This window comes from Trichosurus vulpecula, chromosome 4, assembly GCF_011100635.1.
Source record: "Trichosurus vulpecula isolate mTriVul1 chromosome 4, mTriVul1.pri, whole genome shotgun sequence".
In the NCBI taxonomy this organism is placed as follows: Eukaryota; Metazoa; Chordata; class Mammalia; order Diprotodontia; family Phalangeridae; genus Trichosurus; species Trichosurus vulpecula.
This window is the reverse complement of record NC_050576.1, coordinates 12,126,034-12,143,970: the sequence shown is the minus strand read 5'-3', so window position 1 is coordinate 12,143,970 and position 17,937 is coordinate 12,126,034. Positions and strand designations below refer to the sequence as shown.

Below are 17,937 nucleotides of genomic sequence, written 5' to 3'. Positions count from 1 at the left end.
TAGCATTTATATAGCACTTTAAGGTTTACAAAACACTTTACAAATTGTATCTCATTTGATCACAACACCCTAGGGAAGGTATTATGATTTTCCCCATTTTACAGGTAAGGAAACTGAGTCAGATAATTGAAGGGACTTGCCCAGACACACATAGCTAGTAAGTTTCTGAGGCTGGATTTGAACTCAAATTTTCCTTACTTCAAGGCTATGTCTCTATCCACTGTGCTAACCAGCTAATTGTATTTCTGGAATTAAAATAATGCTTGTTAACTGACTGCACTGAGCTGTTGAGGTTGCCACGGCAGGTATGTTGGGTGCTGCTTCGGAGGTGAGATGTTTCTCTGCTCAAGACTGGTTATGTCTGTTGAACAATTTGCAAACCTTAAAGCAGTATGTAAACAAGAGCTATTATCATTAGGTTGTGTATATAAGTACTGCACACACACACACACACACACACACACACACACACACACAGACATACCTCCATACACATAGACATACATATATAAAGTTACTCCAACAAATTTAATTCAACAAACATCAAGTTCTTCCTCCGTGTCCTGTCCTAGGCCCTGGGGGAGATACAAAAATTAAGGTGCAGTTCCTGCCCTCATGAAATTTCCGTTCTACTATAGGAACGAGGGAGGTGTGGATAACAATGTTCTTCAACAGTGACTCCCAAATCTTTTGTTCTCAGAGCCTCTTTATGCTCTTCAGAATCATCGAGGATCCCAGAGACTTTTTGTTTATGGGGGGGCTTAGTAAGCAATAGTTACCATATTAGAAGTTAAAAATGATAAAAATGTTAAATAAATAAATAAAATAACTATTACAAACCCATTACATATTAACATAAATAATATAATTAATGAAAAAAAACTCTATTTTCCAAAACAAAAAAATAGTGAGAAAAGTAGCATTGCTTTTACACATTATATGTGTTTTTGTAAATTATATGTATTTTTGCAAATTTCTCTTATAGCTATTATGTGTATTTTTGCAAATCTCTCTAATGTTTGGCTGGATGGAGAACAGCTGGATTCTCCTATCTGCTGCTACAGTTGTTCTGTGATGTTTTGGTCGAAGTCTATGAAGAAAATCCATTGTTGCACAGATACATAGTTGAGAAAGGGAGACGTTAATAGGCAAATAACATGCCTTTGTTTTATTGTTAACGTAGTTTTGACCTTGTGGGACCAGCTGAAATTTCTCAGGGGCTCCCAAGGGGTCCTCAGGCCACACTTGGAGAGTCCCTGCTCTAGAAAATTACACAAGTGTATTAGGGCGGTGCAAAGAGGCCTAAAGGACTACAGTCCTGTCTTATCCCTGTCCGAGGGTCATCAGGGAAGGCTTCCTGCAAGAGGTGGTATTTGAGTTGAACTTGGAAGAATGGATAGAAATTCCTAGGCAGAGAAGGATAGAGACTATTTAACAGAGATAGCCTGGTACAGTGGAAGGAGCAGAGTGAGATCTGGGGTCACAGGACCAGGGGTGCTGCCTCTGTGACCATGGGCAAGTTGCTCTTCACGTATCTGGGCCTCAGTTTCTCCATCTTTAAAATGGGGGGGAGGGGCGAGATGACCGATGAGGTCCTTTCCAGCCCTAAACCAAGAACCTCCGAATTGGAGGGGACTGGAGGCAGCTCGTCCAACCTGTTCATGGGAAGAATCCCTTCCACAGCAAAGTGAGACATTGGCCTCTGCCTGAAATCCTCCAGTGCAGGGGAGCCCACCCCAAGCAGAGGCTCTGATGGCTGAGAAGGTTCTGCTTCTATCCAGACAAAATAGAGGTCCAAACTGGCTCCACGGTGGAGCTCACAGAAGCTCATGTCATGAAGTGAGATTAGAAAGATAGGGGAGCACCAAACTGGAGAGTCGAGCGTTAGGGAAAGATGCTGAATTTTATTTACTTGGTTGACAGTACTGTTGCACAAAAGAAAGAGCTTCTGGAGTCCTGGGACCTGATGCTCACTGTTCACCTTCCTAGGGCTATCTGTAAAAGGAGGGGTTGGACTAGGTGGCCTCTGAGGGCCTTTCCAGGACAGATCTATGAGCTGTGATCTAGAAAACTACCAAAGATTTGAGCTGCTGCTGGTGAGATGATGATGATGATGATGATAAATAGCCCAAGTTTACTTAACACTTTTAAGATTTACAAAAGGCTTTAGATACATTGTCTAGTGTCAAAAAGTCAATTAACAAGCATTTATTAAATACCTACTAAGAGCCAGGCAGGGCTGGGTGATCCTCACAACCACCCTTGTGGTAGGTGCTATTATGAGCCCCACTTTAGAGATGGGGAAACCGAGGCTCAGAAGGGTCGAGAGAATGATCGCCCGGAGTCACACAGGTAGGATGGGGCCGCGTTAGGGTTTGAGCTAAGCTCCTGCTGCCTCCAGTCTGGCGCTCTCTCCAGTGGGAGTGGGGAGAGTGGGACTGGGAAGACCTAGGAGGCCATTGAGGAATTCATGTGGTTTGGGAAATTGAGGTTGGAGCGGGAAGTAACTCATTTGTCCAGGTGGGCACCTCCTGTTGACTGCAGTGGGGTCTGGGAAATGAACTTTGGGGCGGTTAAGTGGGTGCCACCTGGGCTGTAAACCAGGGGAGGGCTGCCAGAGCAAAGGGGAGGGGATGGAGTTGCCAGGCTGGATGAGAGAAGAGAGGGTGACTCTCCTAGCCAAGGTATTGAATGGTGCGCCCACATCCGTTGCTTTTCTGGCCGTCCGTTGTGATCAGTCTTTTTTCCTTGCAGCAGAACACGTAAAACCCCACCTGTGTTATCAGATCCGCCTGTGCGCCCTGTGGGGGGACGGAGCCAGCTGCGCCAGGACCTGGGCTGACCTGAGCAGTAAAGGTGCCGGACTCTCTGAGCCCCTTGGGAAGGAGGGGAGTGGGGTCTGCTTCCAGGGGTGCTCAAGCTCTCCTGTTATACTTTCACAGAACCGCTGACTGGCCCCCATGTCCGTAGTGCCACAGCCGGGAAGGGAACAGCATTTGTTACCTGGGACGAAATCCCTGCCCAGGACCAAAGGGGCTGCCTCCTTCATTACAAGATCTACCTGCAGGAGCTGCATTCCCAGTCCCCATCTCACATCTTTGGTAGGTGATGTTCCAAAAGCCTGGAGGGGGAGAGGCAGGCATGACCCACCCCAAGCCTCCCAGCCCTTCTCAGAAGGGACTGAAGGAAGGTTCCATAAGGCTGTTGTGGCCATGGCCAAAGCATTTCCCCACCAGGGGCCTCACATTTCTCCCAGGGGGTGGGGAGGAAGAGTTTGAAGTAGGTGCTTTTATGGTACGGGGGAAAGAACACTGTTTATTGAGTCAGAAAGACGTGGGTTCAAATTCTGGCCCAGATGCCTGCTGCCTTGGTGACCTTTTCACGACCTCCTGGGCTTCAGTTTCTCGTTTTCACAAGGGGATCAGACTACATGGTCCCTCTCTCCTTCCCAGTCCTAAATCTATGATCCTTTCCTCCTATTGTGCTCCAGGAACTAGAAATACAAAAACAAAAAAGTCCATGCCTATAGCCTCCACTTCTGTAAAGAAAGGAGCATGGAATTATCATATTAAATGACATTTAAGGTCATGAGCAGCTCTAGGAGAGGGACTGGGCCATATTTGCTGAGCCAAGGTACATTTTCACATATGTAAAGGACCCATATGAACCATAAACATGCAAACCCAATATGAAATAGTCTCGTTTGGGGGGGCCACTATGGTATCATAATAAACACTGGCTCTGAAGTCAATGGATCTGGGTTCAAAACCCATGCCTGGGGCAGGGCCCCTCTGGGAAATTGGAAAAGTCATTTAGTCTTGGGCAGCCAGGTGGTGCAGTGGATAGGATATCGGTCCAGGAGTCAGGAAGACCTGAGTTCAAATGGGGCCCCAGACACCAGCTTCTGTGACCCTGGGCAAGTCACTTTAAAAAAAAAATTTATATCTTTTCACCAATTATGGGTAAAAACAATTTTTAACATGAGTTTTTTTTTTAAGTTTTGAGTTCCAAATTCTATCCCTCTTTCTCTCCCCTCCTCACTTCCTGAGATGGTAAATGATCAGATATAAGTTATACACGTGCAGTCATGTAAATCCAATTCCATATTAGTCATTTTGTGCAAGAAAACTCAGAACGAAGGAAAGGAAGGAGAAAGAAAGAGAGGAAAGAAAGAAAGAGAGAGAGTGCGTATGCTTCAGTCTGTGTTTAGATGCCATCTATCTCTGGAAGCAGACAGCATTTTTCATCATGAACCCATGAATTGTCTTGCATCACTGTATTGGTGAGAATAGCTAAGTCATTCACAATTCTTCATTGTACAATGTGGCTGTTACTGTGTACAGTGTTCTCCTGGTTCTGCTCACCTCCCTCTGCATCAGTTCATGTAAGCCTTTCCAGGTTTTTCTGAAATCATCCTGCTTGTCATTCCTTATACCCGGGCAAGTCACTTCACCCTGTTTGCCTCAGTTTCCTCATCTGTCAAATGAACTAAAGGAGGAAATGGCAAACCACTCCAGGATCTTTGTCAAGAAAACTCCAAGTGGGGTTTTCATAACCAAAATGACTGAACAACAAGGCTGTTTCTTCTTCTGTAAAATGAGAGAGTTGGGCTAGGTGGTGTTGGAGGTCTCTTTCCCTTTCAAATCTGCAAGTCCATGATCCGGATAGCATTAATGCCAGTCTTATCCAGACTTGGAAGTGTCTCCCACACATATTCTGTACATGGTCAGGGTAGGAATTTGTTTTCCTTGACTGCATATTTGTTAGAAGTTCCCTCCATCCTTTGTTCTTTTAAATTGAAAAGGGCATAAGGGAAAGAAAATAAATGCTTGTTAATTGAAAAATAAAATAAAATGGAAGAAAGGAAGTATCTCCTACCAGCACACCAGCATCTCTCTGGCTGTCTGATAATCAGCTTTCATCTCTCCACCACCTTAATCTATTCTAAAGCTTTCCTCTGCTCTCCCAGCAGTTTATTAGGAGGCCTCCTGGATCCTTCCCGAAATCTGACACTACAGTCCTGACCCACGTCCCAGACCGGCATATCTTGCTAGACTTCTTTGTCTTCCCTTCAGTTAATTTCCAGACCACAGAGTCACTCCTCAGGTCACCACCTCCAAGTCCACCCCTGTCTCACACATACTTGCCCACGCTCCCCACAACCAAGATCCTGTGATCCATTTTTTAAATCTTCAACCTAACACACCATCAAACTTCCTTTCCTCCTGGGATGGGACTGCTCAGCTCCTCCTCAGGCATTAACTGCTTAGACAAGTGTGACCTTGAGAAAGTTGGCTCAGGGATTTCTCTATTGAGGCGGCTTAGCTCGGTGAGCTAATGGAAGGCGTCTTAGCTATGGAGTCAAGCAATCTGGGCATGAGGCTGGTCTGCCACTTATAGGCAGTAGGTCGATCTCTCCCCAGCAGGCCGTAAGCTCCTTTTTTATGTATTTCTACATGGCCTGCTAGTTAATCTAATCCACAGGTTCTTACCCTTTTTTGTGGTTTCTGGACCTTTTGGGCAGTCAAGTGAAGTTCATGGACACCTCCTCAGAATCATGTTTTTAAAGGCATAAAACACATTGTATGGAAACCAGTTCTACGGAATAAAGCTATCAGCTAGGTGGCACAGTGGATAGAGGACCTGGCCTGCTGTCAGGGAGATCTGAGTTCAAATTCAGCCTCAGACACTTTTACTAGTTGTGTGACCCTGGGCAAGTCACTTAACCCTGTTTTCCTCAAGTTTCCTCCTCTATAAAATGAGCTGGAGAAGGAAATGGCAAACCACTCCACTGTCTTTACCAAGAAAACCTCAAATGGGGTCACAGACAGTTGGATGTGACTGAACAACAACAAAAGCTATCAAGATCTTCATAAGCCCTGAGCTAAGAATCCCTGTCCAAAAGCGACTGTGCGCAAGCACCGTCATCTACATTGTACAGTGGGAGGAATCCTGGATTTGAAGTCGGGAAGACTTGAGTTTGGGTCTTACCTCTAACACGTCCTGAGCTGTGTGACCCTAGGTGGGTCACTTCTCCTCAGGACCCCAGGTAACACTTCTACCACTGTCAGTTGCAGATCTGCTTTGGTAGAGGGAGTTTCCTCACTGGGACTTCCCCATATCAATGAAACCACAGGTTCAGTCCACAGACGTTTCTCCCATCCCCCAACCCCTCATACCCCCCATATTTATGATTTCATTGGACAAGAAGCTTCCAGTGAGCCATTTTCTTTGCCCATGCAGAAGGTTGCCTGGGTAGTCAGTCAGTCAGCAGGCATTTATTAAGGACCAACTGTGTGCCAGGCATTGGACTAAACACTTTACAAATATTATCTCACTTGATCATCGCAGCAACCCTGGGAGGTAGGTGTTATCATGATCCCTACTTCACAAGTGAGGAAACTAAGGCAGAGGTTAAATGACTTCCCCAAGGTCACACAGCTAGTACGTGTCTGAGGCTGGATTTAAACTCGGGTCTTCCGTGCTCTGTGCACTATGACACCACCAATGCCTGGATTCATACAATGCTCTCAGCTTATTCCTGGAGACTCAGTTTCCACATTTGTGAAACATCTCACAGGTGTCAGGACGGTGCCTTGCGATTGCTCAAAGTGTGAGTTATTAGTGTCATTGTTATGATTAGCACCGATGCTCCAAATGCTAACTGTCTTCTACTGGACAAACACATGGGACCGTCCTCCAACCCAAAGTCTGTATCAGAACTGAAGAGGCCGTGTGGCTCAGTGGCAAGGGAGCAGACCGGAAGTCGGAGACCCTGGATTCCATCCTGTTGCTGGGCTGCGACTTCCCTGACTTCTTGGCCCTCAGTTTCCTCGTCTGTAGAATGCAGGGAGCTGGATTAGACGGCGGCCAGAGTGTCTTCGGACTCTAACTCTTATGATCTCGTGAACTCAGGACAGACTTTGGGTCTCATTAGCTGGCTGGGCCTCAGTCTTCTCATCTGCTCAGTGGGCTGTCATGCCCACCTCCTCCACGTGTTCTCTGGCATTAATTGGCAGATTCTCAGGGAAGAGGCACAATCGAACCACTGAGCTCCGTCGTTCACAGTAGGTCACAGCACAGACTCATCTCTGCCCTGGAGCGAGGGCCCGGGCAAGGCTGTTGTTGCAGCGCTGAAAACCAAAGGAGTCGGCCCTGTTCTTGAGCGCTGAGAAGGTCATTGGAGGAGTCGCCGATCCCCCCGCCCTCACCAGCTGATGGTTCTTTGCAGGGGAAAAAACAGCTTTGGGGCATTTCTCTGAAAATAGCCTTGGCTGTACAGAGCGTCAGGAAACAGGGAGAGCATAAGGAAACTGAGTCTGCCAGCATGATCCATGTACGGTGCCTACCAGTTTGTTTAATAGCTTCACACCAATGGAAATAGTAGGACCTTTGTGTTTTAAAAAAATTCTTTCTCTTTGAAGGACTACAGTAAGATGGAGATAGAGAAAGAGATATAGATAGGTAGATTGATGGTTAGAGAGAGAGAGAGAGAGATGGGTAGATTGGATGGATGGATGGATGGATAGAGAGATGGATGGATGGATGGATGGATAGAGAGATGGATGGATAGAGAGATGGATGGATGGGTGGATGGATGGGTGGGTGGATGGATGAGTGGGTGGATGGATGGATGGATGGATGGGTGGATAGAGAGGTGGATGGATGAGTGGGTGGATGGATGGAGAGATGGATGGATGGATGGGTGGATGGGTGGATGGATGGGTGGGTGGATGGATGAGTGGGTGGGTGGATGGAGAGATGGATGGATGGGTGGATGGATGGATGGAGAGATGGATGGATGGGTGGATGGATGGATGGAGATGGATGGATGGATGGATGGATGGATGGATGGAGAGATGGGTGGATGGATGGAGAGATGGGTGGATGGGTGGATGGATGGAGAAATGGATGGATGGGTGGGTGGATGGAAGGATGGATGGAGAGATGGATGGATGGATGGATGGATAGAGAGATGGATGGATGGATAGATGGAGAGATGGATGGATGGGTGGATGGATGGGTGGGTGGATGGATAGATGGATGGATGTGTGGAGAGATAGATGGGTAGGCTTTGCTGCCCTATTTCTGACTAGATAAGGCCAGAAAGGCTCCCCTCTGGGCAGGGAATGGAGCCTGGTTTCTGTTAGGGCATAGCAAAGTAAAGAAAATCCACATTATTTTCTTGTAAACGTTCCAGCCTTTCTTTTTCTCTCTGTCCTTATCCCTTCTTTCAGAAATTCCCTATGAGGTGGCAAACACTTCAAAGCTGATCAGAGGCCTCAGGCCTGGAGTCACTTACACGTTGTGGATGACGGCCTCCACAGCAGCAGGAGAGGGCCCCCGAGGGACCGAGAGGCAGCTTTCCCTGGAAGGTAAGATCCAAGCTTGGGGGGAGGCCTGCAGGTCTCCTCCATGGGAACCTGAGGGAGGCCCAGCCTTCTCTGCAGTCCTCCCCCAAGCTCTGCACGTGACCCCACTTGTCCACCATCCCAACAGGCCCCTGTGCTCCTTGGCTCCTGCTGCCCTGCCGGGCTCTCTGACTTTCCACCTTGTCCTCGACGGGCAACATTGGGGAGCCTCTCAAGGTGTCATGGTTCTCATTTCACCCTCACAAGGCAGGTCTCTCTCTGCCTGCCTCACACAGTTAAGCAACTTCCCTGAGACCCGCACTGAGTTAGTGGTAGAGCCTGGAGAGCTAACTGAGGTGCCTGCTCTTCCTACTACACCACCCTCCCTCACTAGCAAGTTGATCTTGATGGTGCCAGGATGATCAGGATGGAGAATTCCTGGGATTAAAACCCCTTCCATAGCTCCAAATCAGCCCTGTCTGCCCCTGCTAGGGTCGGCCCTGGGTCATAGACAGTCAGTGGGGGAGGCAGGCCTTGAACTCAGGTTTCTCTGACTCCCAAGCTACCTCTCTACGCCGTCATCCAGTGAGATATCAGGTAACCCAATTGCAACCTTAAAGTGCTATGGAAATGTGCATCATAGTTGTCAGTCTTGTCATCACTGCCTCATCCTGCTCTTCTTCCGTAGAAAGTGAAACTCATAATAGGCTCAGACTCCTTTTGACCTAAAAGGGACATTAAGTGTTGACTACCCCAGTCCCTTACAAGTGGGCCCGTGTTGTCTTACCCTTGCCAACTGTGGAGTGTGAGCTCCTTGAGGGCAGGGACTGTCTTTTGCCTGTCTTTGTTTCTCCAGCGCTTAGCACAGTGCCTGACACATAGTAGGTGCTTAATACATGCATGTTGACTGACTAGGAAGCCAAGACGTGCAGGGATCTTGTGACTTGCCCAAGACCACACAGCTCTCCAGTGGCAGAGTTAGGACGGGAATCTGGGTCTCCTGATGCTGTTCTTTCTATAATAATTCAGTTGAATAAACATTAGTTAAGCACCTGCTATGGATGCGCCAGACTCTGTACTTTTTATATGACAGGAGGCAAAGACAGCCCCTGCCCTCATGGAGCTTACACTCTAACGCAAACAAGTATACACAGAGCAAGCTCTGTACAGGATAAAGAGGAATAAGATGCGGAGGAAAGGTGCTGTTCCTTCTGTGGAGGGGAAAGCACTGGCTTTCTGGAGGGGCAGCGGAGGTCGTGCCTAGAACTCAGAGTCAGAAGAGGCCCGGGTTCAAATCCTGCTTCGGTACTTCCTACCTTGTGTGGTGCTGGGCAAGTCTCTCACCCTCTGAGAGTCACGGTTTCCATGCCTATAAAAATGGTTAATCCCGGCAACCGCTTGCCTCGCAGGCTGGGACGAAGGCACTTTCTAAACGTCTTAGTGCTGTGGCTGTGAGCTATTATCAGAATATGAACCTGAGCTTCCGTAGGAGGAGGAGTGACTGAGGCTTCATGAGGTGTTGGCCAGATGCACCTTGAGTAATCTCTGTAGCTGACCTGCAAGGGACTTCATGTTTACACAGGGCTTTTCATTCGTTATCTCGAAGCCAGTTTCCAAGGCAGGAGTTACTGGTATAGATAAAGAAACTAAGAGAAGTCATCAGACGTCAAGGAAACAAAGACAGTACTGTCATGTGATGATCACAATCCATGCATTCACAAACGAATTCATGAAAAAAGCATTTATTAAGCACTTGCTGTTTCCAAGCACTACACTCAGCCCTGGGGATACATAGAATGTTTGAGACAGTGTCTGCTCTCCAGGAGCTCCCACTGTGATCGAGGGAAGTGACACATAAGACAAAAGTAATTTGGAAATTAAAAGAACAATGGCTCTCGAGTCAGGGGACCTGGGTTCATATCCCATGTATGTATTTGTGTATGTGTGACCTCAGGCAAAACACTCTCTCCCCTCCCTTCCTCTTTCCTTCCTCCCTCCCTCTTTCCTTCCTTCCCTTCTTCCCTTCCTCCCTTCCTTGTTTTCCTTCCTTATTTTCCTTCCTTCCTTCTTTCCTTCCTCCTTTTCCTTCCTCTCTTGTTCTTGTGAATAACACAAATTCCAGACTTTTCATTTATCCCTCGGTAGGGTAGCTATCACCTCCTCACTTCCCTTTCTGCAGAGATTTCTGACAAATGAGTCATTTTCCCAGCATTTCCTCATAATTTGTGTCCATGGTAAAATCTGAGCGATACAGTCGGCTCTGGTTGCACCAGCCGCCCTGTCCACGCTGCCTGGTGGTGTAGCTTTATTTGCATGAGTTGCAAGCCCAAAACAAGTTGTTCCAGCTTTTTATTAGAAGGTTAATTAGGGTGACAGTGTCAGAGTTAGCCATCCCTTCAGTTACCTCCTTATTTGGGAAGCAGGCAGAGATCGCTTGGCAAAGGATTACAGCAGCATCATGGACGTAGAGTGGGAGGGACCCTCAGCTTTTCTCGAGTCCACAAACACTGAGTTGGTGCTCCAGATGTGCTAAACCCTGAGCTAACCTCTGGGAACACAAATACAAGCAGAAAGACAGTCCCTGCCCACAGGGAGCTTATATTCTAGTGGGAGAGGAAGGAGTGGGGAGCCTGGAATGAAGGCATGGCTGGCTTGAAAATTCCAAAGGGGCCACAGGGGTGGAAAGGACTTCCAGTGTGAGAAGCACAGGGGTGAGGGAACTTTCAGGGAGAGGAGGCTTCTGGGGCTTGGTAGATACGGTCTGGAGGCTCAGGAGTGGAGGCTGGAGAGGATTGTAGACTTGGGCACTTAATAAACGCTTACTGACTGACTAAGATCACCCAGGTGGGTAAGCCTCTGAGGCAGGATTTCAACCCAGGTCCTTTGATCACTGGCTTTGGAGCCAGGATCCCTAGGCTGGAATCCTGGTTGTGCCACTTATTAGGTAAATGGCTTTGAACAAGTCTGGGTCTTGCATCTCTGGGTCTCAGTTTTCCTACTTATAAAATGGACATGATAATTGTCATACTGCCTCCCTTAGCAGATGCTGGTGAGGCTGAATTTGGACAATGTACATAAAGGGATTCGTAAACTCTGAAGTGCTGAGTCAAGAATTAGTTATTCAAGAACCAAAACTCACCTTGTCCCTCACCCCAAACCAGCCCCATCCCTGCCTTGAGCTTCTCTCATATTTTGGCCATTTGAAGGCTAAGAGCTGAACTGACAGACTTAAAACCGTTCTAGAATGATGGCTCCAGGCAAGGTCCCCCAGCCCAAAGGGCTGGGAAATTCTTAAGAAATGTCAATTGCGCTAATTTTACAGTTTCCCCAACTGTAAAACAGGGATGATAACAGTACCTGCCTTACAGGGTTGTAAGGATCAAATGAGATATTTGTAAAAGGTACTTTAGCAAGGTGCCTGGCACCTAGTAAGTGTTATGTAAATGCTTATTCCCTCCTCTCTCCCCTAGTTGTCAGGCACTATTAAGTACAGGAGGTGGCTGACCAGCAGAAAGTGGCAGCAGTCAGAGGACAGGATTGTTTCCATTAGAAACTACAGAGTCACTTTCAGAGAACCAAGTTGGAGCTGGCACATCATCCTCTATTGAAAAATACTCCATCAGCAGTCTTTTATTGCCTCTACCAAGAAAATCCTTCTTTGCCACCTTCTTAAATCTGGCCCGCTCCAAGGTTTCCAGTCTTATTCCCCATTCTTCCTCTGTGGGCACTCCCTAGCCAACTCACCATGTTTTTCCTGCCCATGACACACCCAAGCCTGCCCCTGGGCTTAAGCAGGAGCGATCCCCCTCATCTGAAATCCTTCCCCCCCCCCACTGGTAGGATCCCTAGCATCCCTCAAAGCACCTCTGTGGTTGCCCTTTCTCCATGAGACCTTCTCTCCCCATCCTGTTATGGTCACTCTCCACTCAATCACTTTATATAATTTTTACTTTGTCTATGTCATAGCCCCAGGAGAATGTCAACTGCTTGAGCTGCTTGTTTTTGTATTGATTTCCTATGCCCAGACACATAATAGGCTCCTAATAGGTACTTGTTGGGTTGAATTGAGCCTGAACTGTCATATAACTCAGTTTAATAAATTTTCATGGGACTCCTGGTGATGTCTTTATAGGATTCGGAAGCAGGATGGTTTGCAGTTTATAAATTATAAACTGAAGTGCAGCAAAGTTAGGGGACTTGCCTTTGGTCATGGAGCGAGCTCCATGTTTGTTCCCCATTTGTTGAGAGCACCATGCTAAGGCTGGGGAGGTGTTCATCACTTGGTCGTGTCCTAGAGTAGAAGGCAATGTCTGAGCAGAGGCTGGGTGACAACAGGTACACAGAGGAGAGATTCCTTTCCACCTCTCACATTTTGTCACTTTGAGCACTAGGATTTGAGTCAAAGGACCGGGCACTTCAGATCCCTGCTCTGTATTACCTGGGTGATTCACTTTGCCTACGACGCAGCTTGAAGATTTTAAGGCTGCTCTCGTTCCTACATACTCCTGTGTATGAGGTCAGCAGCTAATCTGCAGCTTAGCATGTTAGAGCAGGGGTCCTTAGCCTTTTTAGCATCTCAGACTCTCCACCAGCTGTAGTCTGGACCCCTTCTCAGAATCATGTCTTTAAATGCATCAGATAAGTACAGGGGATTGTAAAGGAAACCAGTTAGATTGACAGATGTCTGTAGAATGGAAAAATGTGAGCACGTATGATCTAGTGGCTCGTCTAATAAGTACCATGCTTTCAAAGCAAGTGATGTCCATATGTCTCTAACACCTGTGATGGGACATAAAAGTATCTGTGATTTCTAATACTGACAAAGTCACAGGTTCTGTTAATGCTACTGTGGTTTGTTGAGTAATTCCTAATTGAAAGAAATGCTAGATTTCGGGGGTTGGTGAAAATAAAGTGTCCTTTTCTGCCAGCCAAGTTTACAGACCCCAGGTACAAACCATTGCAGGACACCATTAGAATCCAGGTCTCCTAACTCCACTACGCCCCCCACTACCTTCAAGCTCTTCCCAGGGCTACATTGCATACTTTCTCTTAGGACTTTGGAATCATTATTGGGGGCTTGCTTTAGTTGTGTATGCTGAACAAAGAGGGAGTCAGTTCCATTTCCCAGCATGCTCAGCCAAGTCTTGGGGGCAGAGAAGGATAGATGAGATGCATAGGAAAAAAGGAAACACAAGTTTATTGAGTGCCTACTGTGCACCAGGCACCATGCTCATCACTTTACATTTGATTCTCACACCAGCCCTGGGAGGAAGGTGCTGTTATAGCCTCATTTTACAGATGAAGAAACTGAGGCAGGCAGGGTGAAGCCTCTTGCCAGTCTACAGATGGCACTTTGAAGGCAACTGAAGCCAGTTTGCTAATGTTTCAGGGGCTCCTGGTTGGAACGTTTTGGTGGTGCCGGTTGCCGTGGTCCTCATCACACTGGGGATTTTATCCAGGCCTCGAATTCGAGCAAAGTAAGTAGACAGTTCATCCTCCCAGCACCATCGGAGAGCAGTCATGGCACTGACAGGGTTTCTTTGTCCTGGGCCTTGGCTTCCAGGTCCCATGTGGAAGCTGCCATGTTGGACATGTTGACACTCAAAGGGCAGAACTTCACAGATACAGCATCTGATGGTATTCAGCCAGACTGCTCCCAGTGCTGGCCTTGGGGCTGCTAATACAAAAGCCTGTAGTTTTGTTCAGCATATTTATTAAAGCCAGTCCTGCCCTTTCAGTGGAACAAGAATCCCAGGCCTTGGGGGCCCCAAGTGGTCTTTTCATTGGTTGCTTTTATTGCAGACTGCTGTCTGTCTTCTCTGCCCTACAACCCCAAGAGATTCCAGACCCAGCAAACAGCGTATGGGCCAAGAAATATGCCATCATGGAGGTAAGTGCTAGATTGCCTAAATACCTCAGGCTGGGATTGTCAGGCTGTCTACCCTCCAGGGCGCTTCTAGCCTCTTGGAAAGGCACCCATAGTGACATTACTAAAACATTTCCTGGCTCAGTATTTTCCAGGATCAAAGGTGCTTAGGCACCAGATTGGAAACTTGGAAGGAAAAGAAGGTTCCTAAATGTAAATGCATACCTTTAAATCCTATGCAAATAATCATCTCCCCTTCCTTCCCTCCTCACCAACACACCTACAAGCCCCACTCAGAGTATGCCTTTGCTCAAAAGCAGTTGGAAATTCCTGAAGGAGGAAAAAAAAATGTCAAGGCGACTGACGTTGAGCAATTTAACTTAATTTTTTTAAATCAGAAAAATACACCTTCTCTCTCTTCTCTCCCAACTGAGAAAGAAAAAGAAGACTTCTGTTTTAAACACGTAGCGTCAAGCAAAAAATTCCCATTTTGGCCATGTCCAAAAGTATAGATTTCTTGTTCTTCACTCTGAGCTCCTCACCGTTCTGCCAGGAGGTGGATAGCCTGTATCTCTGTCAATCCTCTGAAATCATGGTTGGGCACCCCGGCAATCAGAGTTCCTAAGCCTTCCAAAGTGTGTAACGTTGTTACTGCATAAATTGTTCTGGGTCTGCTCGCCTCACTCTGCATCAGTTCATCCAAGTCTTCCTAGGTTTCTCTGAAAACATCGCCGTCATCATTTCTCGCACCCCAATAGTATTCAGTCACATTCCTGTATCATAGCTTGTTCAGTCCTTCCCCAATTGATAGGTTGCCTCTCAGTTTCTAATTCTCTTCACAAAAAGAGCTACTATAAATATTTTGTACATTTTTATTTTGTTTTCTTAGGCTTAACTCCTCTCTTAACCTCTTCTTCTTCTTACTCCCCCTTTTCTTCTTTGTTTCCTGTGGAGTGAAATGTTTATCTGTATCCAAGTCTGTATGGATATTCATCCTTCCTTTGACTAGCTCAGATGAAAGTGTTTGTGTAGGCTTCTGCTTGCCTGATTATGGGAGATATTTTTTGCCAACCTTCCTCTGCCTCACCTACGCCAGGTGTACCCCTCTTCTCCTCCCTTTCCTTTCTTCATTTAAGATCATCAAAATATAATAGGACTGTCACTTAACTCCAATTGCCCTGCCAAAAAGCAAAAAAAACCAAAAATGTAATAAGGTCGCTCCTAACCTTCGTTTTTGCCCCCCGATGATAAGGTTCAGAGGGGACACATGTATCATCTCCCTGTATTAGTGTCAATGGCTTATCCACTGTTAGCCTCTTACAATTGTTCAATCATGTTCATCTTTTCATGTTTTTCTAATCTCTTGAGTTTGCATTTCAGCTTCTCTGCAGCTCTGGACTTTTTACCAGGTGTACTTGGAAGTTCCCTATTTCATTTCAATCTTTCCCTTGAAGGATTATAAGATTATACTCAGTTTTGCTGAGTAAGTTATTCTTGGTCTACCATAAGAGTCATCCAGTTGAAGGGCAGGATGTGGCACCCTACCACCATAATTCCTTGAGGAATCAGAATTCTAGAGCCAGAAAGGACCTCAGATCCTTTTTGGTTGGCCAACATTACTGATGGGGAAACTGAGGCCAAGTGGCAGAAACACAATGGTAGTCCCACCTCTAGATTTCTGGTCCAGTGTTCTTTCCAGGACAAGGCGCTCTGTGAGAGTCCTCATTCTTTCCTTGTGCCTGAGCTGGGGAAGTCAGTGATTAATACCAAGTTCTTTTACCTTAAAAAAACATTCTTTGAAAACTTAGTTAAAAAAAAAAAAAAAGCTCTCTGAGCCAGGCCTCCTTCCTTTTCTGGCAGAGATGGACAACTGAAAGTGTAAAATGCTGGATAGACAGTCAGAGTTGGGTGATTAATGGGTTTTGATGACCGGCTTTTCCCTTCTTTTGTTTTTTATTCTTTGTTGTGAGGGATGGTTGGTTGAGGTGTGGGGAAAGGAGATATTTTAGAAGTCGTGTTAAAAGCATTTTTAAAGAGATGAAGCCTCGGTGTAATTTGTGTGTGTGTCTCTCATTCTTCCCTCGTTCCATCAGGATGAAATGAAGCTCCATTTTGAAAGTCTCTCAAACAACTGGACCAGTTCTGAAGAACCTGAAACTCTTGAAATCAAAGAAGTTCTCCAAAAACCAGCCCCAGCCCTCCTGGAGACACATCCCTCTCATTGGCCAAGAGATCACAACCTCCAGGAGCCCGGTAGAGAAAGCTGGCTTCCAGCTCCCAAATCCTTCAAAGTTGGGGCAGAATGTGATGCCTGCCACCCCTCCCCACCAGGGTCATGCCAGGCTGAGAAAGAACAAGTGGCTGATCTGTACAGGGTGATGGGATCTGAGGGACCAAAGGCGAAAGAGCCAGCCAGCCTCCTTAAGGACATGCCAGCGGGCCACCTGCCTGCCAATATAGATTACTTACCTTCCAACCTGGATTACCTGCCTTCCGTTGCTGCTGACCCTCTAGAAGACAGTCTGTCTCTCTGCATCTTTCCAAAGAGCTCTTTTCACCCTTTCATCCATGGGGAGAAGCTGACCCTGGACAGAGTCAAGATTGTCTCTGGGCCCATTACCCACTAACTGGCCATAGGCTACAGGACTTTCCTGGATGCTGCCGTCATACTTTCCATCCCATGGCCTGGTTAGCTTGAACAGAGCGGCAGTGCCTCCCATCCTCCCAGGAGGATTGTGCAGCACCCAAACCAAAGCAGGGGGCTTTCCCCAGTCAGCTCAAGTAACCAAGGACAGACAGCTCATGTTTGACCTTCAGAGTGCATCACATACCGATTCTATAACTAGAATGTAAGCCTCTGATGGCAGGGACTATACCATTGTTAATTTTTGTACATTCCAGGGGTTTAATCAATGCTGTAGGAGGAACAACCAAATCTACTTGCTTCTGGAAATAACACGGGTGTCCATCCACTGGGTGATTAGAAAAAAGGAACAAACCATTTTATAGGAACACAATAAAACAGTACTGTGCCCCAAGGAATATGAGGAATTCAGAGAACTGGGGGGAGATTTGTGGGCACTGCTGCAGAGTGAAGGGAGTGGGGACATACCTCATCAGTATAACACCGAAGATGAGAAAAATGGAGGTAAAGCTGAATGCTGCGTCGAGGGGAAAACACTGAAAACTCCCAGGAGAGACAACAAATCTATCTCCTCCCTCCGAGCTCAGAGGCGGAGGCCTACGGGGACACAATGCTGTGTTTTCTGAAGAAGATGGCTTTGCTTAATCCTTGTCACAATCTGTAGAAAGGCAGTGAGAAATGATGTAAGGGTAATGTTTCAGGGCATGCAGAGAAGGGATTAAAAAATGCTGGATAATTGTTAAGGAATGTTACCCACATTCATTTGGTGAAAATCTTAGGGGTTTTAAAATATTTGTCCATCTCCTCACCCCCAGAAGGTCTGCATGGAGCAGAAAACTCTGCAGGGTTTTCCAGAGCTATTCCAAGGCAGCTGATGCCACACCTGCTGCCCTTCCCAGAGGTATTTTTGAAACAAGGGTTTTGCTTTGAAAACCAGTTTGGTCAGGAGCAGAAACCACTCCTTCCTACTGTGTTCATCCAATTTAGACTCTGGCCAGAGATTGCATCTCGTCAGCCCCACCCAGCCTGAGAATCCAAAAGCAGCTTACCTCTCTACACCAGTTCACAGCTTATAA

At 46.7% G+C, this 17,937-nt stretch overlaps 1 protein-coding gene across 1 annotated transcript in view; it reads left to right on the top strand.

Moving 5' to 3' along the window:
- Window positions 1–16,844, top strand: part of IL12RB2 (interleukin 12 receptor subunit beta 2) — a 75,098-nt gene extending 58,254 nt beyond the window's left edge. Inside the window, exons 10-15 of the mRNA XM_036757806.1 lie at window positions 2,758–2,856; window positions 2,943–3,101; window positions 8,238–8,375; window positions 13,741–13,828; window positions 14,154–14,241; window positions 16,311–16,844. Coding sequence (XP_036613701.1) covers window positions 2,758–2,856; window positions 2,943–3,101; window positions 8,238–8,375; window positions 13,741–13,828; window positions 14,154–14,241; window positions 16,311–16,844 — 1,106 coding nt within the window. The remainder of the gene's footprint in view (window positions 1–2,757; window positions 2,857–2,942; window positions 3,102–8,237; window positions 8,376–13,740; window positions 13,829–14,153; window positions 14,242–16,310) is intronic.
- The last annotated feature ends 1,093 nt before the right edge of the window (window positions 16,845–17,937 follow it).